We start from the raw sequence: 20,738 nt of genomic DNA on the forward strand, positions 1-20,738 counted from the left end.
TGGCTTGTATATTCTTCTGAAAATGTTGATACTGCACTAAAGCAGGTCTCGGAGGCTGTGTCGCTGGCTGGGGTAATGAAGCATTGCAGCAAGAGCAGGTCACCGGGGGGTGGTCACGGCTGGGTCAGTCTCATCCCCACTGCCTGGGGAAGCGGCATGGTCAAAGCCCCCAGAACTCTGAACCCACGTGAAATACCCTTCAACACTGAGATGAATGAAAAATATGAAGGTGTAGTTCATCTCCGCTCTCTCTCCACTCTCTCTGTTCCTCTGTTGCTCCCCCTCTCTCTTTTCCTCTCTTGCCCCCTCTCTCCCTGTCCCTCTATTTTTGTCTTTCTGTCTTTCTTTCTGTCTTAACACATTGCTGCTCTAGTTTACATGCCAATGTGGAGATGTGGCAAAGATTTTCAAAGGATTTTTCAACACTCCACTCAGCATCCGTACATTTTGAACATTTGCAAAGTTCAACTCTCATTGCCTCGGCAGAGTAGTACATCACAGACTTGGTTGATGTGCAGCTCCTCGCATCCATATTTTTAAAATTTATTACCATTTTGGCTGAAATGTGTCCCCTATTAACTTTGACAAACGTTACCCACATGACTTTTTTGAGGAAGCCCGTCTGCTTTCTGTGAATCTGTCTTAGCAGACATAAAGTGTCTATTAGCTGACACAGAGTATATGTATCAGCTATATGTTGGGCACATGTGGGGGGGAAAAAAGTGATGAAATTGGAGTAGCAGCGTGCATGGAAGTAGCAGTAATTTATCTTAGTCTGAGCTCTGTAAAATTAAGTGCTATCCATATATTCCGGTTCTCTTTATGCCCAAGGTAACTTTTAGTGCCTGAAGGGACACCTCAAACCCTATTACATATTCAGCATTTGTTATTTTTGGAATTATTTGTTCGGTGACAGTGGGGCCTCTGATGATTCATTTTAAAATGCCTTTGCTTGTTCCATCTCCTACTGTTCGCCAGGTAATCTGGAAACTTTGTTTTGTGATTTTATTGAGCATCTTCCGAGCACCCTGTCTTTATAGCTGTCACATTGGATTAATCTCTGCCCACTTTTGCTCATTGCAGTTTTCCACCAAAAAAGTAACTTTTTCCAAAAATAGACTATTTAAGGCTGTTCCTTACCTTAAAGTTGGATAGACTCGCATGGTTTGCATATTGATAGGCAAGGCGAATATCTTTTCACAAACTTTTGACACCCTGTACATGGCAGTCCCTCTAATCCATGAGTGATGAATTCACTATTGATTTTAACAAAAGTAAAATGTCTCTGAGTAAAGACATATGCAGATGGCTGTTCTGAATTATTTAAATGTGTCATTTCCTTTCGAATTGTAAAAATTTATTTAAAAAAATTTAATTGAATCTGATCTGTTTTACTTTTTCTGCCTCTAGTACCCAGAATGACCTGCTTCTTTGCAAGAAATATTTCCAGGTCACACGGGAAATACAAACCAGCGTAGCTGAAGTATCTTCAACTTTGTTGCTCAGCAACAAAGGTCAAATGGACATGTGCAGTCTTTCTTGGATATTTCAACGTAGGTCATGTTCTTTGTAATTACAATTAAGGACTTTCAGTGCAGATGACACTGTGAAACAAAGTGAAACTTTTATATATTCTAGATTCATTTGACATACAGTGAAATATTTCAAGCCTTTTAAAATAAAAATGATGATTACGGCTTACAGCTCATGAAAATCTAAAATTATCAAAATATTAGAATATTACATAATATTACAGACCGATCAAAAAAAAAAAAAAGATTTATAATACTGAAATGTCAAATGTCAAAGTATGTTCATTTATGCACTCAATACTTGGTCGGGCACAAGGAGGGTAAGCCACAGAAGGTCATTTCTGAAAGGAGTGTTGTATCAAAGCATATTCATGGAAAGTTGACTGGAAAGTGTGGTAGGAAAAGGTGCACAAGCAACAGGGATGCTTGCAGCCTTCAGAGGATTGTCAAGCAAAGGCAATTCAAGAACTGGAGAGGCACAGAATCCAAGTTGCTTGAAGTCCAGTGTGAAGTTTCCACAATCAGTGATGATTTGGGGTGCCATGTCATCTGCTGGTGTTGGTCCACTCTGTTTTATCAAGTCCAGAGTCAACGCAGCCATCTAGAACACCTCAGCATTGCCACAGGCTGATCACATCCATGCCACGCCGCATTCATGCTGTAATTCGTGGGGGCGACATGGCTCAGGCAGTAAGAGCAGTCGCCTGGCAGTCGGAGGGATGCCGGTTCGATCCCCGCAGGGCTGTGTCGAAGTGTCCCTGAGCAAGACACCTAACCCCCAAATGCTCCTGACGAGCTGGTTGGCGCCTTGCATGGCAGCCAATCGCCGTTGGTGTGTGAGTGTGTGTATGAATGGGTGAATGGAGAAGCATCAAATGTACAGCACTTTGGATAAAGGCGCTATATAAATGCCTGCCATTTACCATATTATCCCCGTCATTTGCATCCCCCTGTTCTTAAAGATCTATTGGACAAAAAGGCACACCTCATCCAGTGAAGAGCTGAAAGTAAGCAAGGGCATAGTGGTAATATGCCAGCTGGCTCTAGAGAAGTGTTACATTTGGGTTTAATGTAGCTGATTTGACTCTGAAACATTGATGCAGTGTGGGTATAGGCTTGTGTTTTGTTTGATTCAGACTTTTTTTGCACTTTTTAACTATAAGTAGCACTCCTGGGTGCTCAGTCTTTTGACAGTCATGACAGAAAGCATAGGAACCGCGTTGATGTGTTTTTGTGTGCTGTGGGTACCGGTGAGACAAAGTTGTGGGAGATCTGGTATAGTCCTTCCCATAGGAGACCCAAACCAAGTAACGTTGTGCCCCCAGCTGTCAAAGACAAAGAGCGCTTCTTGCTTGCGCTCGAACAACTAAAATGGGTTTTGCAAATACAAATGGGCTTTTACAGCCCTGTAAAACTCTGTAATCTGTGGATCTAATTGTCACAAGTGCCAGAATACCTCTCCTCTAAGAGGCTACATTTTGTGTAAGGTGTCAGAAGTTTGCTGTGAAGATAAGGTATTCAGGGCAATCGCGTTATACGCTTTCTGAGCCCTTCCAATACGTTGTGTCCCGTCACTGAACCCGCTGTAGCTCAGCAAGACTGCTCGTGTATTTAGGCCAGTTAATGCAGCACAGAGCGTCTGTGGCGCGTTACATCCAGCTCTTTAAAAAATGAATAAAAATGTAGAGCGTCCGGCCTGCCCACGGAAGTGACCCAGAATATAACGTCAATTGTTTATGACAGGCAAATCCTAATCCTTATCAATCTGAACACCTTCCAGGTAATGTAGTACACATCCCAACTTCATAAAAGTGAGAGATGAAGAAGTGATATGCGTTTCGTTTCTGTCCATTCTTTAATAGTCATCATAAACAGTTGACGTTTGTGAATTAGGCTGTGTATTCTATGAGAGGGGAATGCCTGGTTGTCCACTGAATGACCAATGACGATTTTACTGTGCGTTTCATAAAAGAGACCTGTAGAACTGAATCCTGAGGGGCCAGGGCGCAAGCTTAGAACAGAGCCACCAATTGTGATTTTATGGTTCGCATCTGTTCATTGTGTCTTCGTTTCACATTGTGGCATTTTTTATGTTTTATGCTGGCAGGTATTTTCTTTTTTGTACCTGCCAACATACTAGCTCTCTTATACAGACAATAGTGCCCATGGTCACCCGTAGTGTTATTGAGCTTCCGCAGGTGTGATTCCTGTCGCTGCTGTTTCCACTGCACTCCGGCTCTCCCAATTTTACCCCTTAACCTTTGTCTTTAAACTCTGATCTTCTGTTCTCAAACAGACAATAGTGGTGGCTGAATGAATTTCAGTGTTTGTTTATTTTTTGTCCTTTAATATCAAGGGTATTGGCCAGTATGAGTGACATTGTTAATTTGATTGAGTCTCCTCTGCATGCCAGCATTTGTATTGGAACACCAAACAAAGCACGCCTCATGACGATTCCCTTATAAACCGTGTAGTTGCTCCGGCCCTCATCTGAAAGACATGCTGTGGCCTTGTCATCTTGTGCTGTTAGCTCTTTTGTGCGCTCTGTTAAAATGCCTGTTGAAATTCTAAATTCACTTTTTAAAGATTTACTTTGATCACGGCCGTGTTTATATGGTCATGCTTGTTGGAACCATTCGACAGAGTGAATGTACATTGGCGATATCTGATCATGGTCCTCTGGTATGACCTTAACTTGCTAGAATTTCACAGCAATGAAATGGTGCTGGATCTTTGTGATATAGGCACTACAAATCATAAGATGCACAGGTGTTTTGACAGACTAGAGAATTAGATGGGAGGTCTATAAACCCAAGGTATGAGTCCATAAACCAAGACAAGCTGTCACATTTGGGAAGGAGACTATTGTGTCTTGGTGTTGCGAATACATTCGGCTGCATCTTGGTGAAGACAGAGCGTGAGTTTAAGCCATTCACCGGTTCTAACCAATCAGACATGGTATGCTAATACACTTCTTCACTGTGTGAACCCCAGGAGTTTCCGTTGTCAGAACAAAATGTCAAAAGAAAAGGCATACCCCACACATGAATAAGCGTACAAACTTTCTCTGTTACTAGAAAAAGGGCACTATTTTCAGACACCTTTTAGAGAGCTCAGTGTTGATCCAGTCTGCGACACGGGATTGAGACATTTCTCAACATCGTTTATTTGTTCAGCAGACACCGGTTTCCAGGGTGCCTTGCATTGTGCATTTAGCAAGGATATAACTGCCATGCCCCAATGCCCATGCTCGATTCAGGCCTGCTCTCGATGTCGAATGTGGTTACAAGTGCAGTTCCTTCACCACTACACCACTGTGACATTTCTCACCGCTACCTTATTCATAGGTAAACACATGCCCTTATTTTAGCTGTTGCTAATGGCGACTGTAGGGCGAGGTGATTCACGCGAATTGCCTGAGAGATGCTGTTCCCCTATCCTGGGAAAGGATGGCTGTGATTAGATCACCATGTCCATATTGCATAAAGTGTCACAGACACAGTCAGCACAAGTGCAAATGTTGTAGCCTCAGGTCGGAAGCTGTGCAGTAGTAGGAATTAGTGTTGTCTTGGAGGCGGAAAGACAATTCACAGATTCAGGGCAAGGTTTGGATAATTAAGACTGGCAGTTCAGTCTGCCTTCTCCGGGAGGCCAGTGTAATTATAACCATCTGAAGAATGAAGAGAATGTCCTCCCATTTCTGATTTTTCTTTATTCGAACGGGGGAAACGGTCACTGTAGGTGTAGATGTCATTTGTCCAATCAACAAGGGAGGTCACGCGTCCCACATCCTGTGATGTCACAAACATTTAAAAAATATCTTTTTGATAATGCAGTCCTGAAGTGAATGTGTTTCTGCAGGACAGGCCTCAAACACTGCTCCATGTTATTTGTTGCCCTTCACTTCTATTGCTATTCACAGCACCTACCGCCCTGCTGTAATGAAGTAGCCAATTTCACTCCAGCTTTCTCTTAGGAGTGACTCAACCCAGCATTATTTACTCTCGCTAATGTTTATGCCCTTTCCTTTATTGCGGGCCTTGCAGTTTTCCAAATGAAAAAGAAAAAGCAAAACATAGCTAATATTCCACATTTTCCGCTGGCTCTGATTTGTCTTTACTCCGGGAGCCTCTCCGTAATGGCTTTGTTCCTTCATGAACGCTCCGCGGCCGATGCCCGCACTTGGCGAAATGGGCCTGCAGGACTCGCGCTGGATATGTAACGTTTAAGTGGGCTTTTCATATTAACACCCAATGCCTTTTTAATAGCGCCAACAGCTGGAGTCAACAGCAGTCTCGTCTGCTGAGTAAACAGTTTTTAAGCTGCCGCGGCCCGTTTCGGTATGTTCCATTACTCTCCATGAAGAGCAGAGAGCAATGCCCAGATGTCTCCGCTTCAGAAGGTGTCTCGCAAGTAGGCGTGTGAAGTACCTGGGCTCGCACTCCTACTTTCAAAAGAGATCCTGTGTTTTGATCAGCCTTTCAAGAATCATAATGAGCCAATTAGCATTATGACTACTGTGTATGGGGCCATTCATTTGCCTTCGTATGTGTGAACCGTTTCCTTCTTAGATTCACTTAACTCGTTTCACAATTAGCCAACTTTGTGTGGCCAACTTTGTGTCCACCAATCCCGTAGTTCATTCACTCTAGCTAAAGTTGTGCACTAAATGCACAAGCTGTGTGGTAAGAAATTGCATAGTGACTAGCTGTATTGTGAATACGCCAATACCCAATCAACATTACATTCTTACCACTTTGAAATGTTGTAGTAGTGTTACATTTCAATTAATCTTTGTTTTGTGTTTCTATGGGGACAGTTTTTTTGGCTACATAATTTCTTGAACAAGCTATTGTGTAGTACTGTGTTTTTTGAGAAACAGGAAATAGTGAGCTAAGTGAGCGTAACACATTTTTCTTTACAGGAGGGGATACCATTAAGCATTGAACAGAATAATAAATAGCCTAGGTATTATTTATTAATTTCAATTGTTTAAGTAAGAAAAAGTCATTTAGGTTTATATCCACAAGCACGTATATTGGGCTCACTTTAATGTTTTGTTTTCTTTAGACCTCCTGTGTTTATATAATAACTGGGAAAGAGAAAGCACGGACGCTCGCAAAATAATTTTTCTTCTTAATTCGTAACGACAGAAGACCCTGACAAAGGCACAGTCATGTGGAACATGTTGGTCTTCTGCCATAACTAATTAACAGAGTGGCTAAGACTGTAGTCAGTATTTTGCAACCTCAAGCCCATTTAAACAAAAATGTCAAATAAGACCCGCAGGCCTGTTCCTCATTCTGTGGATTTGAGGCTGCGGTTGGCACTTTGGGTAATGCTGCCTGTTTCTCCCCCTGCAGTTGGGGAGGGTGAACCCCAGACGATGGCTCAACCTGCAGGAGTACCAGAGCAAGAAGCTGATGCAGGAGAGCGGGGTGACGGTGCAGCGCTTCTTCGTGGCAGACAACGCCCCCGATGCCCTGGAGGCCGCCAAACGACTGAGTGAGTGGCACAACCACTAACAAAATAAATTAAACCTTTGTTTGCGCCGAAATTTGCCCACACGCAAACAGCTGTGGCTAATTTCATCTGATGTGTCGTCAAATCCAGTTTTGCCATTTTGGCAGGCCGGCTTCCCTCTCATTATTTATTTATTTATTTATTTATTGGTTTGTTTGTTTTGCCGTTTTCCTTTCACAACCCAGTGTTTTGTGTCTCGGACATCTGCAATGACAGTTTGTTGCTCCTAGGAACGTTGTTAATCAGGTCTGTGAGATGCGGGCCTTCAGACCCTGGAGTGCTCAGTTAAATCTTTGGGAGATTAGTCTGGGATGTCTCTCTCTCTACTGTAGCTCTCCCTTACGCTTTCCTTACTTGTGAGATGAAAATGTGACAGGGGGTTACTGAGGGAACGCTGAAACATATCCAGGTAAAGATAATAACCACCTGTACAAGATCCTACTTATCTAAAAGTACGTGATGTGCTTTAACTCTCATTCCTACAGGAGAGGGGTTATTCTTTGGCCATTTTCTTCTGCTAGTAGTGCGTCCATAACTACCTGTTCTTTATACTCTACAGTCCATTTCAGGTCAAGTCTGTGAGTTGTTCCTGTTTTTGTGTATGCCGAAATGACCTTTCCCGTACATGAAGCATCCGTTTAGGTAAATAACGTGGCCCCAGCAGTGTGGGGGATCAGCCCAGGGCCTCCTCCTTCCGTTTACCAAGCCATGAAGCAGCGGACCTGTTTTAAAGTGCCAGTTCTATCCCAAATATAATATTTTACATATTGCAATGTACATATTGCACTTTTGCAATGTTTTCATGATTCTTGTTACATGTTTATATCTTCTGTTGTCCTGATCATAAAAGGTAATGGATTAATTATGTTATACTGAGGTCTAAGAGCACTTACATGTAAAGTGCAGTAGCTATAGCTGTAGACCAGCCCCATTAAATATCACACTGAAAAGCAAGTACATGTATTTCTGCTTTGTGTAAACAGGAAAAATAAAGGGTTTTGAATGTCTTTCCATTTTGATAGAAATGGTGCTGCATCTGTCCCAAATCTAGTAAAACTGCAAGTACAGATGGGATGCTGTACTTTTAAACTCTGTTATTTAGTAATCTAACTGTCAAAGCAGCCGGCTTAATGCTGGCCTCATCAGTCATGGCTCGACTACACACCTCCTGCTTTTACTCCAGCAAACTGGTGAGAGAAAAATGATAAGAAAGCAGCAATATGCTGTATGCTGATTGGAAGCCAGAGCAAACGCAACACTAAGCTTGTTTATGCCTTGATGTTCAGTAAATCAATGTGTAAAGTTGGGTTGTGTTATTTGTTTTGTACGGAGAGGACGGTGGGACTAGGGTTGAATGCAAAACCATCAAACAATAAATGTTTCTGGAATGTTCTTGACACTTATGACACGTTGGCTTGTTTATGATAGTTTTGCGAGCCCCAATTGCTCAGTCACTAAATATATGGACTAACAGTTGAAGGCTTGGCCTTCTATTCACAAGTTCAATCACTGGCTGTGTCTTTAACCAACTATGAGTACAGTCCACTGCTTTGTTGGTGTTCTGCCAGTAGTATGGTGAGTTATATTGGTCATGTTTACCACAGCTTGCTTTAAACAACGTTCCAAGCTCCACTGGCTTCCAGTTGTCGGCAGGGAGTGACACAGGGAGTCTGCCTGTGGGGCGTAACGTTGTCCTCAGCTGACTGGCGAGTGTACTAGCTTCATTTACACTGGTGCTCCTGTGTGGGCAGATGGCGCACTGGAACGCAAGATTCCTGTTCCAAATTCGATAACAAAGATGTTTTGCGTATTCAGCAAAGAAAATCACGAGGTCGCAGGGTATGAAATTTACAATTAAATAGTTTGGAAGCATAAAGCCCATTACTTGGGAGCATAATGCTTCACTAAAATGTAGTCTTCTGTTTTCATCAGGTAAGGCGTGATGTGGTCAGATACGCCTGCGTTGGCATTAAGCGCAGGCTCGTCGGTACCTTATCATGTTGAGACATGAATCGCAACACATGTAATGAATATAAATTATGGTCTGCCATTTTGCATTGTTATTGCCCCTCTCCCCACCCCCCACCAAATGAAAGTCTGGAAATGATTTTGGCCACTTTGTACATTATAAACCTGTTGGCAGATGCATCTGTTGGCAAAATCTTGATGGATATTCGCTGCAGATCCCTATAATAGTTTTCTTTGCATCTGCAGTATCTGTGCTGTCAGCCAGGCCATTTTTTCTGCACACAGAGATGGATGAGGAAGAGATGGGATAGGCTCTATTCCACGTGTTGAGCCAGATTGATGAACATGTGCACTGTGTATGCACACAAAACATTAAATTTTTTTTTGTTCCAGGATCAGTTAAATGAAACATTTTTCCCTTGATCTATGCATGCGGGTTGTCTTTGTCAGAATAACTGCCATGTTTTGAGTTTTGCGTTTTAGCTGTCCAGATAACAGTTCTGTTGAGAGGCTAAGGTTTCAGACACGTTTTCTTTTGGATTCGTCATCGGTGTGAAAACAATTGGTAAAACAATTGCAAAACAAAAAGGAAAATGTATGCTGTATACCAGTGTGTAGTGTGTTAGTTTGCTCTTTGTGATTTTAGAAATATAATTTGTAGGATTTATAAAACATGGTTTAAGCAAAGACATTACTTTTTTTCATTGTTCAAAAATACTTTAGTAAATGGCGCAAAAGAGCAATGTTGCCAAGATCTTTATGGTTGAAACATTTTTTATTAGACTGTAGGATTACATCTGCCTTTACAATTTTTTTGGGCTTTAAACACACACACACACACACACACACACACACACACACGGCTGTGCATTTTTTTTTTTAAGTTTGCAAAGTATAGACAGACTGCACAGCAATCTCCTGTGTGTGCTGTTTTTCCATTTAAATTCTCCATCTTTTTCTTTCATGGTCTGTAGGTAACCCAGAGATAAATAGCACTCTGCTATGGAAGATTTAGCCTTTATTTTTCAATAAACATTCAATTAAATGCCAAGTGGTGACCTGATTTTTAAATGACCTACCGTGCAGGAAAGCAATTGACTGGAGCGATGCTGCAGTATCTTTGAGAACTGTTAATGTGTGTCAGAAATATGTCTGAATCGACAGTCACAGCTTTCTGTAAATGCGCCTTCACCATTACCGAACCTTTAAGGTCAGGCACTGGTCTCGCCATGCTGTTGACATCTCGTCTGGTTTTGTGCTTTTGCTCTGATGGCTCTCCAATCATGATCTCTTATGTGAAACTAGATCTTTTGATTGGTTGACTTCCTGTTGCTGGGGAAGGTAGTCATTGAAAGACACTTCCAAAAACATGGCCCAAACCCATCTGATTTCTGTCGCAATTAGTGCTGATGAATCAGTGGAGGGAACTCTTCCCTCCTGGCCTGGTAAATCCAATGTCCTTGCGCAGTGCTGGGGCCAATGTGCAGGTGAAGCTGCTGTCTATTGGTTGAGCTGTTAAACTGAGGTCTTGACACAGTGGTCATTAAATGTCAAAGAGCTCTCACTGAAAGAGTTGGGTTATTAACCCCAATGTCCTGGTCAGATCCCGAATCTGACTCTCTGTATCTGCCAACCTAATCACAGCCCACCCTGTTTGATTGGACCTTACACTTACATGCAATTACGACCTGAATCAATTCCCCCAGGCTGTCACGGTAAATGTGCATGCTTCTTCAGTGATTCTTCTGATTCTCCTTTTTATTTGAAGGCATGAAAACTTAAACAAAATATTTTTTCTTGAGATTGCACCTTTTTTCGACGGAGCTTATTTAGGAAAGCAGGCTTGTTAAACTCGAGTCACACTTAACAAGAAAAATTGAATATATAAATTCCCATCACAGTGATATGAATATTCAAAATAAAAGCTCTGCATTGTGAACAGCAGCCAAGTCTCCTGTGTGCTTATTAGAGGGATCTCAAGTTTGATATGTCAAAATGCGGCATAATACAGGAGTGAGATGACATTAAGCCCTGTGAAAAATGCAGGTATGAAAATGAACTTCAAAAGAGAAACTTTAGCAGGCGAGCACTTTTGAAATGATCAGAGTTGGAATATATTAGAGGCAATTTATCTGCTCTCCCTTAAATAAACAGACATATGTCATTATTTTTAACAAATGAAATCCCTTGCCTTGAGCAATAGCGGATAGGTCCATAAAACGGTGTTGCTTAAATAAGCTGGAATAGTCAGTAACGCATTCCCTTTGCGGTTGCTGATGAGTTTGTTTTTGAATTATTAAGACGTTGCTTGGTCTAACCTCTTTTTGATATTGTGATTTTCTCAAGATTGGCTGAGGCCGGTCGTTTGATCTTCCTGAGCCACTCAGTTTGGGTGTCATGGCTCCCCTCCGCAGAAGGACTGCTGCTTCTGTTTGAACTGGAGTGGAAGGACAGCTCCTCCATTTGTCAGGATGGATGCGGCTTCTGCATCCGTCTCTGCTTGATCTTCTGTAAAAACAAAGAGTGGGGAACAAGTTCAGGGACGGAACCAGACTTTCTGCTCCACGGTTTCCACAGTAGTGCTGATGAAGCCTCTCTCCTGTGTCCATGTTTGAATTTTACATCAAAGTGTTTATCTGAGCAAAGTGTTTGTGCTTTGAAGGGGAGAATTCTCATTTTGTCTGGGCCTTAAAAAAAAAAAAAAAAAAAAACCTATTACTCATTGGGCATTTAATATTAAATATAATTTATTTAACTTTAAGCAGCCCTGTTTGGAGCACGGTGTCATATAAGAGTCCTGAATTATGCAGGACTATTAAAATGCTTGAGCCGAGTGCACACCTTGCTGATGATTACTAGATTATAGTTACCAGTGTTTCCACAAAAGACCCTCCATTTCCTCCTGCTAGCATGCCTGCTACCATTGAGCCAGAGGTACCACAGTCACTCAATTCAGAGAAAGCCTTTAAACCTAGTTATCCAATTTCTGTTTATGGGTCATTTTATCATCTTACCAAACAGCTCTTTATGCAGGCATATTATTTATTATACTCATTCATTACAGTCTAAATCTATATATTTTTGCCTCTAAATCTATATGACTATGCCAATGATTGTCTTGTCGGTTTTATTGTTTGAGTGCTTTAACAGGAGACTCTATTGTCTCATTCGTTTTACATTTATTTTATTTTATTCTCCCTGACTACTGGCCAAGATTTCTCTCATTCCCTGCGTGCCAGTGTTTTGGAGTGGAGTTTACTGAGCAATCATTATTGCTAACCTGTCTTAGGGTCAAATCACTGTGGGGTATAGCACTTTATCCTTCAGCAAGTAGTGACTTAAGCAAAATGTCTATAAAATTCATAATATGCCGAAATACTATATGTACAGTATCTTTCCATGGATGGGTGAAGTGTGCAGTGTGTTGTAATGTAATATAATGCATTGCTGTCTGTCACTCATTTAAATCTGCTCTGTTTAGTAGGCTACTAGTTAGATTGTGCAGTTGGAAGGAAGAAAGAAAATGAAGCCTGTCACTTGCTGTCTGGTCTAGCCTGGAGTGTTGTTTACATTTTGACTGCAGCCTTGTTTGGGATCATCTGCAGCACCATATGCTTTCTTTCGACCATCCACCCTTTTGAGTCAGTGCCATCTGTCATGCCTTCCCTCACTAGAGGGCCTCCTCAGTCATGCGTGATGCTCCCGCTTTTACTTTGTGTAAACACATCCCTGTGCAAATTACATGCGTGTTTCTCTTTTTTTCCTTTCTTCAACACGGCTAGGAGGGATTTTCTTCTTTCTCTTTCTAATGCGAAGGTATAGCCTAGCCTTTCAGGCATGCCGTGGCACACAAAGTAGCTTTTGAATACTCGCGTAGTTTAATAAATATCTCACAAGGCAATACCAAAAACATTATGTATTTATTATTATGCAATTGCTGAGCTTTTGGGTCCGGACTGTGGTAGAGTGAATGTGTAGGAGGGATATTGGCCATTAATCACTGAATGAGTTTCGCTGTTCTGCTGCTTTAGCTCTCATTTACAAACCCAAGCACTGCGTCTAGAATAACCAGGCATACCAAGGGTCATTGAATTGCTAATAACATTGAAAGGGAAAAACAAACCAATCATCAGATTTTTATTCTATTCTTTGTTTATGGATTTTAAGCCTATGACTGCTGTCCTGATTTGTGTTTATCTTGTAAAACAACTGAGATGTCTTTCAAATTATGTCTGCAAATGCATTCTAAAGACTTCAGGTTGCTATCAGAAACCTCACAAATCAAAATGTCATTTCAAAATCCTGATGGCTGCGCAGTATTGATATGATGTGCTGCATATTACCCTTATTCACTCAGAATTTTGCTGCTTTGCCCGCATTTCTCCTTCTTTCCAAGGCGGGTAGGTGTGGTTTTATTATTTGGATAATGTGAACTGTAAGTGCGTATTTTGTTTGGGTCATTTAAGGGTCTGTCTCGCAGTAAAATGGAAGGTTACATCATATCTTCTTGGTTATTTTGCTTAATAATTTTATGTGATTTTTATCATTGATTACGTAGCTCTGATTTTTATCATCTAGAATTTTTCATTGCACATATTTTGCTTCTTTACATTAGTTGTGATGTAGGTTATGGTAAGATTGTTACCATAGCACCTGGTTAGATGCTGAATGCGTTGTTAGTTAAAAAGCCAGTAAGTGAGCTGATTATGCAAAGTTCAAAGTGCATTATTTTATCCAAATCTACCTCCTGCAAAGATCTTGTGCAGTGCTGTTCGCAGGTAAGCCAGTAGTATAGCTTCAGTCGCCCATCCCCTTTGCTAGAAACACTTCATCTACTTCAAGCACCTTTAAGCCTGCTTTCATCCACTAGAAATGGCATGGCTTTCATGCCTGTAGAAAAACCGGCAGAGTCTTTGAAGAGTGCGGACACTTGCAATAACAATGAGCATTCACCAATATTGTTTCAAGCACGCAGTCCATTTTCTATCCACTGAGGTGCTAGGCAGGGATTTCCTAGGTTAGTAGTACACCCAGTACTGTGACACCGTATCATATTTTCACTTCTTTCTAATGATGCTGCCGCACTATTCCCTGTCTTCTCCGCACATAGTGTGGCTGTAACACACATGCGCACACGCACAAACACACATACACACACACTTTGTGACTGTAATGCTTTAAATGACATGGCACTGAAATAAATAAGTAAAATGTAAATGTCAGAGCAAATATAAAAACGTGAATTATTGTCTGTTGCTGCTTTCAACTGCAATTTAAGGAAATTGGGCAATTACAAAGGATTTAGCCGTCTGCTCTCAAAAATGTCAGTGATTCTGATGTTGAACAATGCCACCAAGCACAGTGTGTGCACTCCAGTCTGCTTTCTGTCTTCCACATACCCTCACTCGCTTTAAACATTAAGAAGTTGTAATTAACACCTAATGTACAGTTTGAATAATTCCCATAAGTTTAGCATAATGCAGTTAGTGCCCTGCATGCAGGTTTCATCCAGGGCACTAACTTGCTTCAAGTATGTTACTTCACTATAGCAAAATAAGGAAATATGCATTTTTCATGTTTCCCAATTTTAAATTTCCAATCACGTTTACACTACAACTCTCATCGCAACTTCTGGTCTTGATTTGGGAAAGCACAGACAAATCATGTCAGTTTTATGCTTCTTTTTTTTAACACCAAAGTTTGCAATCAGGCTCATGCAGACATTGGAGGAAGACGCTTACTGTACAGCTCAACAAACCAGCATTTTGTCACAAGCCAGTTATCTCAGGCTGGTCGCAGTTGGCATTGACACTGTGCATATTGCATAATGACCATGGGGCCCATCCATGCACTTGTAAATGCGAAAACATGGGTTGGTGTATGCGTGATTTACAAATCAATTCCTGTCTATTAGTAGCAGTATGTATAGATTTATAGACTAAGCAAAAATGTGATTTGTTTTTGGTCATTACATTGCTTTATCACTTCATGGATGAATATCTGTAACCCAGCTTAATAAAAAAAATTAAATAAATTTAAAAAAACTGCCTGCATTTAAAGTTATTGTAGGAGTTGACAAAGGTGGACAATCAAAATACTGTGACTGTCTTTATTGACTTTATATGACACCTTTCAAACTTTCAAACACATACTGTTTTTCAAAATGGCGTCTATGGCTTCATGTCATCCTTGAGTGTTCTCTCTCTACCAAGGGAAGTGGGCTGGTTGACCTAGGATCATGACAATGAACTACATCTTTTCATTCTGAGAAAATGGTAAAATCTGATAGGTTGACCTATTTAAGGTCAACTTTTCTGAAGATCTTTGTAGGTACAAGATGTGGTGTCTTGGTCCCTGTGTTGTGGTGGTCTTGTAGTGCTCTGGTACTTCATTCATCTCCCCCAGAAAAGCAGCACACATTGGACCACTCTCTGATTAGACCTCCATTTGGCCTGGCATAATTGTTTCACTTTTTTTGTCAATACCAGCCTAACTGTAGGAGTTGTTTTTGTCTTAGTTTTTTGGGGGGTGGGGTGTGTGAACAACTGTTCTGGAGTATTGTCTTGGAGACCCGATGTCTCATCAGTATGCTTACTGTACATTTGGAACAGAAAGCTTACAGTTCAATTGCCCTTTGCTTCTGTTGCGGCTTGTTCTGTTCTCCAGTGTTAGGCTGAGATCTCTTTCCATCATTAGGTATTCCTCTGAAATAAAACTTCCACTGCTGAAGAGAGATAAAGTTAAACATTTTTTATTTTGATCTGGACTGCGGGGGAGAAAGGGAGATTGATAGATCGAACAATGCACCTTGACAGACGGTGGAATATTCTAGAAGGTAGAGTGGAGCAGCCTTCGTTGTGGGTTTACTTGAGTGGTTCACCTTCAGAGGAGCAATGGAGACTTTTTCAAGCAGGAGCTGGCCTGGTTGTGAAATAGGCAGGCAGTCACCGCACACGGGCATATTCTCCCCACAAATGCTTTTCCCCATTTACATATTCCATTTTACGATCTGTCAGCCATTTTGCACACAGGTTTCTACAAACACAATGGTGCTGCAGTGGGCTATGTTGGATGGAAACCACACATGATTAATAAACTTTCCCCTGGCTAATATAAATGGCTTGTGCCATTTCAGACTCTATGCGGAAACCTGTTTACGCTTTCCATAATTGAAGAACTGAGGTCGCAGCGGTCTGCAAAATATTGCAGTTCTAATTAGTGTGACATAAAAGTTTTGTTGGCTTCTGGCCAAAAGACATTTTGCTTAACAGATTTTTATGCTGCTGTTTATTTGCCTCTTTTAGGGAGGGTTCATTACACTAGATTAGGTGACATTATGAGTCCAAAATGATCATACATTACGCGATTAGTTCAGAGTTAACACCACTGGGGGTATGGTTTATCACATGGGTTAATTTCAGACTAACATTACGATAGTTCATTCCACTGGTATCGTTTTTAAAGATGCAGTGGATGCAGGGATGACCACTTTATCAGTGATAGAGAGCTTCTGTTTTACAGGTATTTTTATATTTTGTCCTGCTACTGTGTGTGTTCGTATCAGAGGATATGCATCAACACCTGAAGTTAATTCACTTCAATAGCATTCAATAGCCCAAAATTACATGGGAATATCAGTGCCTTCTGGGAAGATGAAGGCACGCAAGCAAACTCGTCTTTGCGCAAGGTTGGTTTCAGCAGCATGCGTGCCCAGGCAGCAGGGACACTTCCAAAAAACTCTCTGTCCCTCCAACACCACCAACCCCCTGGCGCTTCCTCTGGGACACATAGGGAGTTATTTTAGTAGTCCACTGTGGGCCCTGGTCACCTGAGGGGTCTGTGGTTTTCAGGTGTAAAGGGGGGGGGCTTAATCTTGACAGAGAGTATATTCTTGCTAGAATGTTGACGGCACGGGGCGGAGAATACGCGGCTTCCTTCCCGCTGAAGTCCCTGTGACACAGAAGTGCTGATAATTGATGGTATTCATACGGCCTCATTCTCATGCCGAGCCCGTAGCTTCTGTGAGGAATGTGCCGCGGAGCCGCTTCCCGCGCGCGGACGGTAATAATTCCAGCCTGAAAGGAGGAAGGTGCTTTTAGCTCCCACTGCAGCCCTCATCTGCGCCGGGGTTACATTGTTAAAAAGAGATGAATCACTGCCAGGCCCAGAAAGCAATAGCCTTCTTTGAGTCTGAGCACCTCATCAAAAGTCTTTTATTAGTCATCTACAAGTTCCATTTTCTGTAGCGGACGCACGCGGCCATAGTTTTCCCTCCCCTCCTCTCTCCTGCTCTTAGTACCTGGTTGTGTACATGCATATCCCTTTTTTTTTTTCTTGCTCTTATTTTCTGAGGTCCATTCAGGTCTGCTAAGCAGCCCTTAGTCACAGTTTCTCCAGTGGGTGGTCTAAGGTGACTTATATGGAAGACAGGCAGAATACTTTTCTTCTGACTGACTCTTATGAATTTATCACAGTCCTTAAAAGATCTCCAAAACTCCTTTCAAATGGGAGAGGCTAGCATCTGGAAAGTCATGGTAAGTGGTTAAATGCCCTACTGTCATTTAAAAGTCATTGATGACTGGAGATTATATGTTCTTAGTGTCTTAGTGCATGGACCTTAGCACAATGCAGAGGTGTGACCAGACTAACGTTTGCTGGTTTGATGGTCGATAGCTCACATCCAAAGTAAGGGGCTGGACTTTGTGGCTTAATTAATAGGAGTGTCTTTGGCTTATTGCATGTTTGCCCCTTGGCAGTTTGCTAATATAATGGCGGATTTAGCAAGACTGATTTACCTCTGAGGATAAAGACCTTTAAAATCGTTTGAACTAATTGTCTAATGTGGTTCAAGTTTTCCTTTTCGATTTATGGTTCTCTTTAGAAATCGTTTTGGTCAGTTATGGAGTATCATGTGAAATATGTAGGTTTTTAATTGACAAATGATTTGAGAAGTGATAATATAGTCAGCTAATGTCTAGTTAATTCGTTCTTTTAATTGCTTGCTTTGTTAACTTGCTGGCAATAAATGCAGATAACAGTAGCCATGCACCCAACTAATTTATCATTTTGTAATCTTACTTCAGTACATGGCCATTTCATAAATATGCCAACTAATTGAGATGTTAGTCAGTTAAACAATTAATGAATATCTCAGGCTTAGGTTAGTTATTTGTAAGCAAGTATCCATGCAGAAATGAATGATTGATGAAGTTGTCACATTTGTTATTGATAAGCAAGTTTCAGTAGAGAAAGGTCACCTGTAAAGTTAGTGGAAAAAAGCACTGGTACAAATATTAATGAATGATCAAGCTGTAACATTTTTTATTGATAAGCCCAGATAAGACTTACTTAGGGTACTGGCCCAATTGGGCAAGTGACCAATCAATCAGCTGGCCAGAACCAATCTCATAGTGGCCTTGGGACAGTGGGCACTTCTTATTGTCAAGCCCTGTGTATTCAAATGTAACATTACAGTCACTGGAACATCATACAGATGTAGAAAAGGCCTTTCAACACAGGATGCAAAATGTGCTCTATGTAAAACAAGTTTCCCACTCTCAGTAGGTTTATGGGCTCTCAATGACATCTCAAGGGTATATGTATAATGTTCAAAGACTTTTACGGGTTATTAGGCTACCTTTGTAAGGTGAACACACATTTATTGCACATTATCTTCAACATATATTGTGCCTACAATATTGCTCATACTTCTAAAATGTAAAAAAAATAAGATTTTTTTATTTTACATTTAGATCTTTTTCTTCTGTGAAATCAACCATTTCGAATTCCATCAGACACGGGACAGAAGGCCAACGGTGGAGTGGCACTATGGTAAAATAGCTAAAGTAGGCCTATTGTCGCGGATAGATAAATTGTACCTTTTGAGCAGTCTCACCTTTTTATTCATAGGCCTTTCAATGACATCTCAACATTGATTGTGTCGTTTCCATCTTTGAATTTTCACAGCGGGCGGATTGTCAGGCGTCCTTGGCGGAGGGAATGCAGCCGGGAATCGCAGGCGTATTTCAACATTTCCTCTCTGTGCTGAGCGGTGCTAAGGCTACCTCTTGAGAAATCATTATCTGGGATCGTGTCTGGAGCCAGGTGGACTTGTATAACAAGGAATCACCTGTCATCTTTGCAGTGACAGAAGGATTTGATATGGCACTATAGGTCTTGGACCACTTATCCACCTCTGTTCCGCTCCGGAGAGAGATGGTATCATTAGGCGGGGGGGGACCAGCGTGATTTCCTCTACATCACAGTATGGGTAGAATGAAAGATACTATGTAATATAAAACAGTGCAGAGAGAACATAAAGGAGGTCAAATTCCAGCGGATCGCAGCTGTCCATTTTTGTTGCGTAGTTTCCAGCTGTCGTCCCGGCCATCAGCAGGCTCAGTTCCTTTGGCCATCGACGTAGAGGCAGTTAAAGAGGGTTCGGCTGAGTCAAGTGCTGATAGGTTCCTGATACAAAGGCTGGGTGAAATTAACAGCAACTTGTTAGCCTTTTAGGGGGGTTTATTCAGTGAGAATTACACTTCAACATGCAGACTTGTGTTTGTGGGGTAATTAGAGGCTGGTGATGTTGTTTTGGTGAGGTCTAAATATGATATCTAGCGGATGGAAAATGTAGTGCTGCCTATTGAAAGATCCCGGTTATTTGCGGAGCCCGTTGTTGGCATGATCATATTCTGTTATCTTATTATTATCATCATTACTGTTATTATCTTTTCTCATGTCATTACCACCACACCCACACCTCATTTTCATACGCGTAAACTTTTGCTTTTTTGTTTTTCCGTTGTCTAAAAATGCACCACTTTGACACTGGAAGGGCTTTCATCTTGGCTGAGAGAAATAATGCATTTTAACTCAGATTTGTTTTCCCCTATTTTGGAGTCCAATATCTTTCTCGGCTGGTAATGCTTCAGCTCTGTTTATCAATTTGGGGGAGCGAAGCCAAACCCCCACTCTCCACTGCTGCCAGTGCTCTTCACTGCACACCAGCTGAGGTACTCTTTCATGCTGTTGGATCACTACACTTCACGCACAGATGGCACAGACAGGCTGCAGCCACACAATCGAACAGAAGAGATCGCTAGTGAGCGATGAGAGACTGTAGACCTCTGGTCTGTAGACCTTTATCCAAATGTAGTGGTACGGCTAACTGTGCATAGTGTACTATCGACACTTTTACGATTGGGCATATCTGCTAGGGATGGGACATTAATCGATATCATAATATATCTTGTTAAAAAACATTAACGGTTATTTAAACTTCATTACTTTATATCACAGTAAAATGTTATTACGGAAATATCCAGTTGTTACACCGTAGCTTTTGTCAACTGCCTATGAAAGTGAACAGGAAGTGTAATTACCACTATGGACATAGGGGGAGCACTGCTTATGATCTCACCCTTGCATCATAAAGTAGGTTTTGGCTTAAGGCAGAGGTCATATATCAATGGACCAGGAGATTAAGTTACCAGAAGCATCGTTTCGGTAACGTTTATCTGCAGGGTTTAAAATTTAAAAAAAGTTATTTTTTTCTTTATAAGCAGGCAACATTTTTACATTTATTTCTAAATAAACTGTGCAGCTGTTGTTTTGTCTAAATCCTGGCCGACATGTTTACATTTACATTGATATTATTATTTTTAATATTTACTTCAGAATTAATGTTAAAACTATTTATTGGCATTGCCAGTA

At 41.3% G+C, this 20,738-nt stretch overlaps 1 protein-coding gene across 1 annotated transcript in view; it reads left to right on the forward strand.

The window, feature by feature from the left end:
* The window catches only part of suclg2 (succinate-CoA ligase GDP-forming subunit beta), a 112,409-nt gene that overhangs the window by 20,608 nt on the left and 71,063 nt on the right, over window positions 1-20,738 (forward strand). Inside the window, exon 2 of the mRNA XM_061220909.1 lies at window positions 6,896-7,037. Coding sequence (XP_061076893.1) covers window positions 6,896-7,037 — 142 coding nt within the window. The remainder of the gene's footprint in view (window positions 1-6,895; window positions 7,038-20,738) is intronic.

This window comes from Conger conger, chromosome 14 (genome assembly GCF_963514075.1).
Source record: "Conger conger chromosome 14, fConCon1.1, whole genome shotgun sequence".
In the NCBI taxonomy this organism is placed as follows: Eukaryota; Metazoa; Chordata; class Actinopteri; order Anguilliformes; family Congridae; genus Conger; species Conger conger.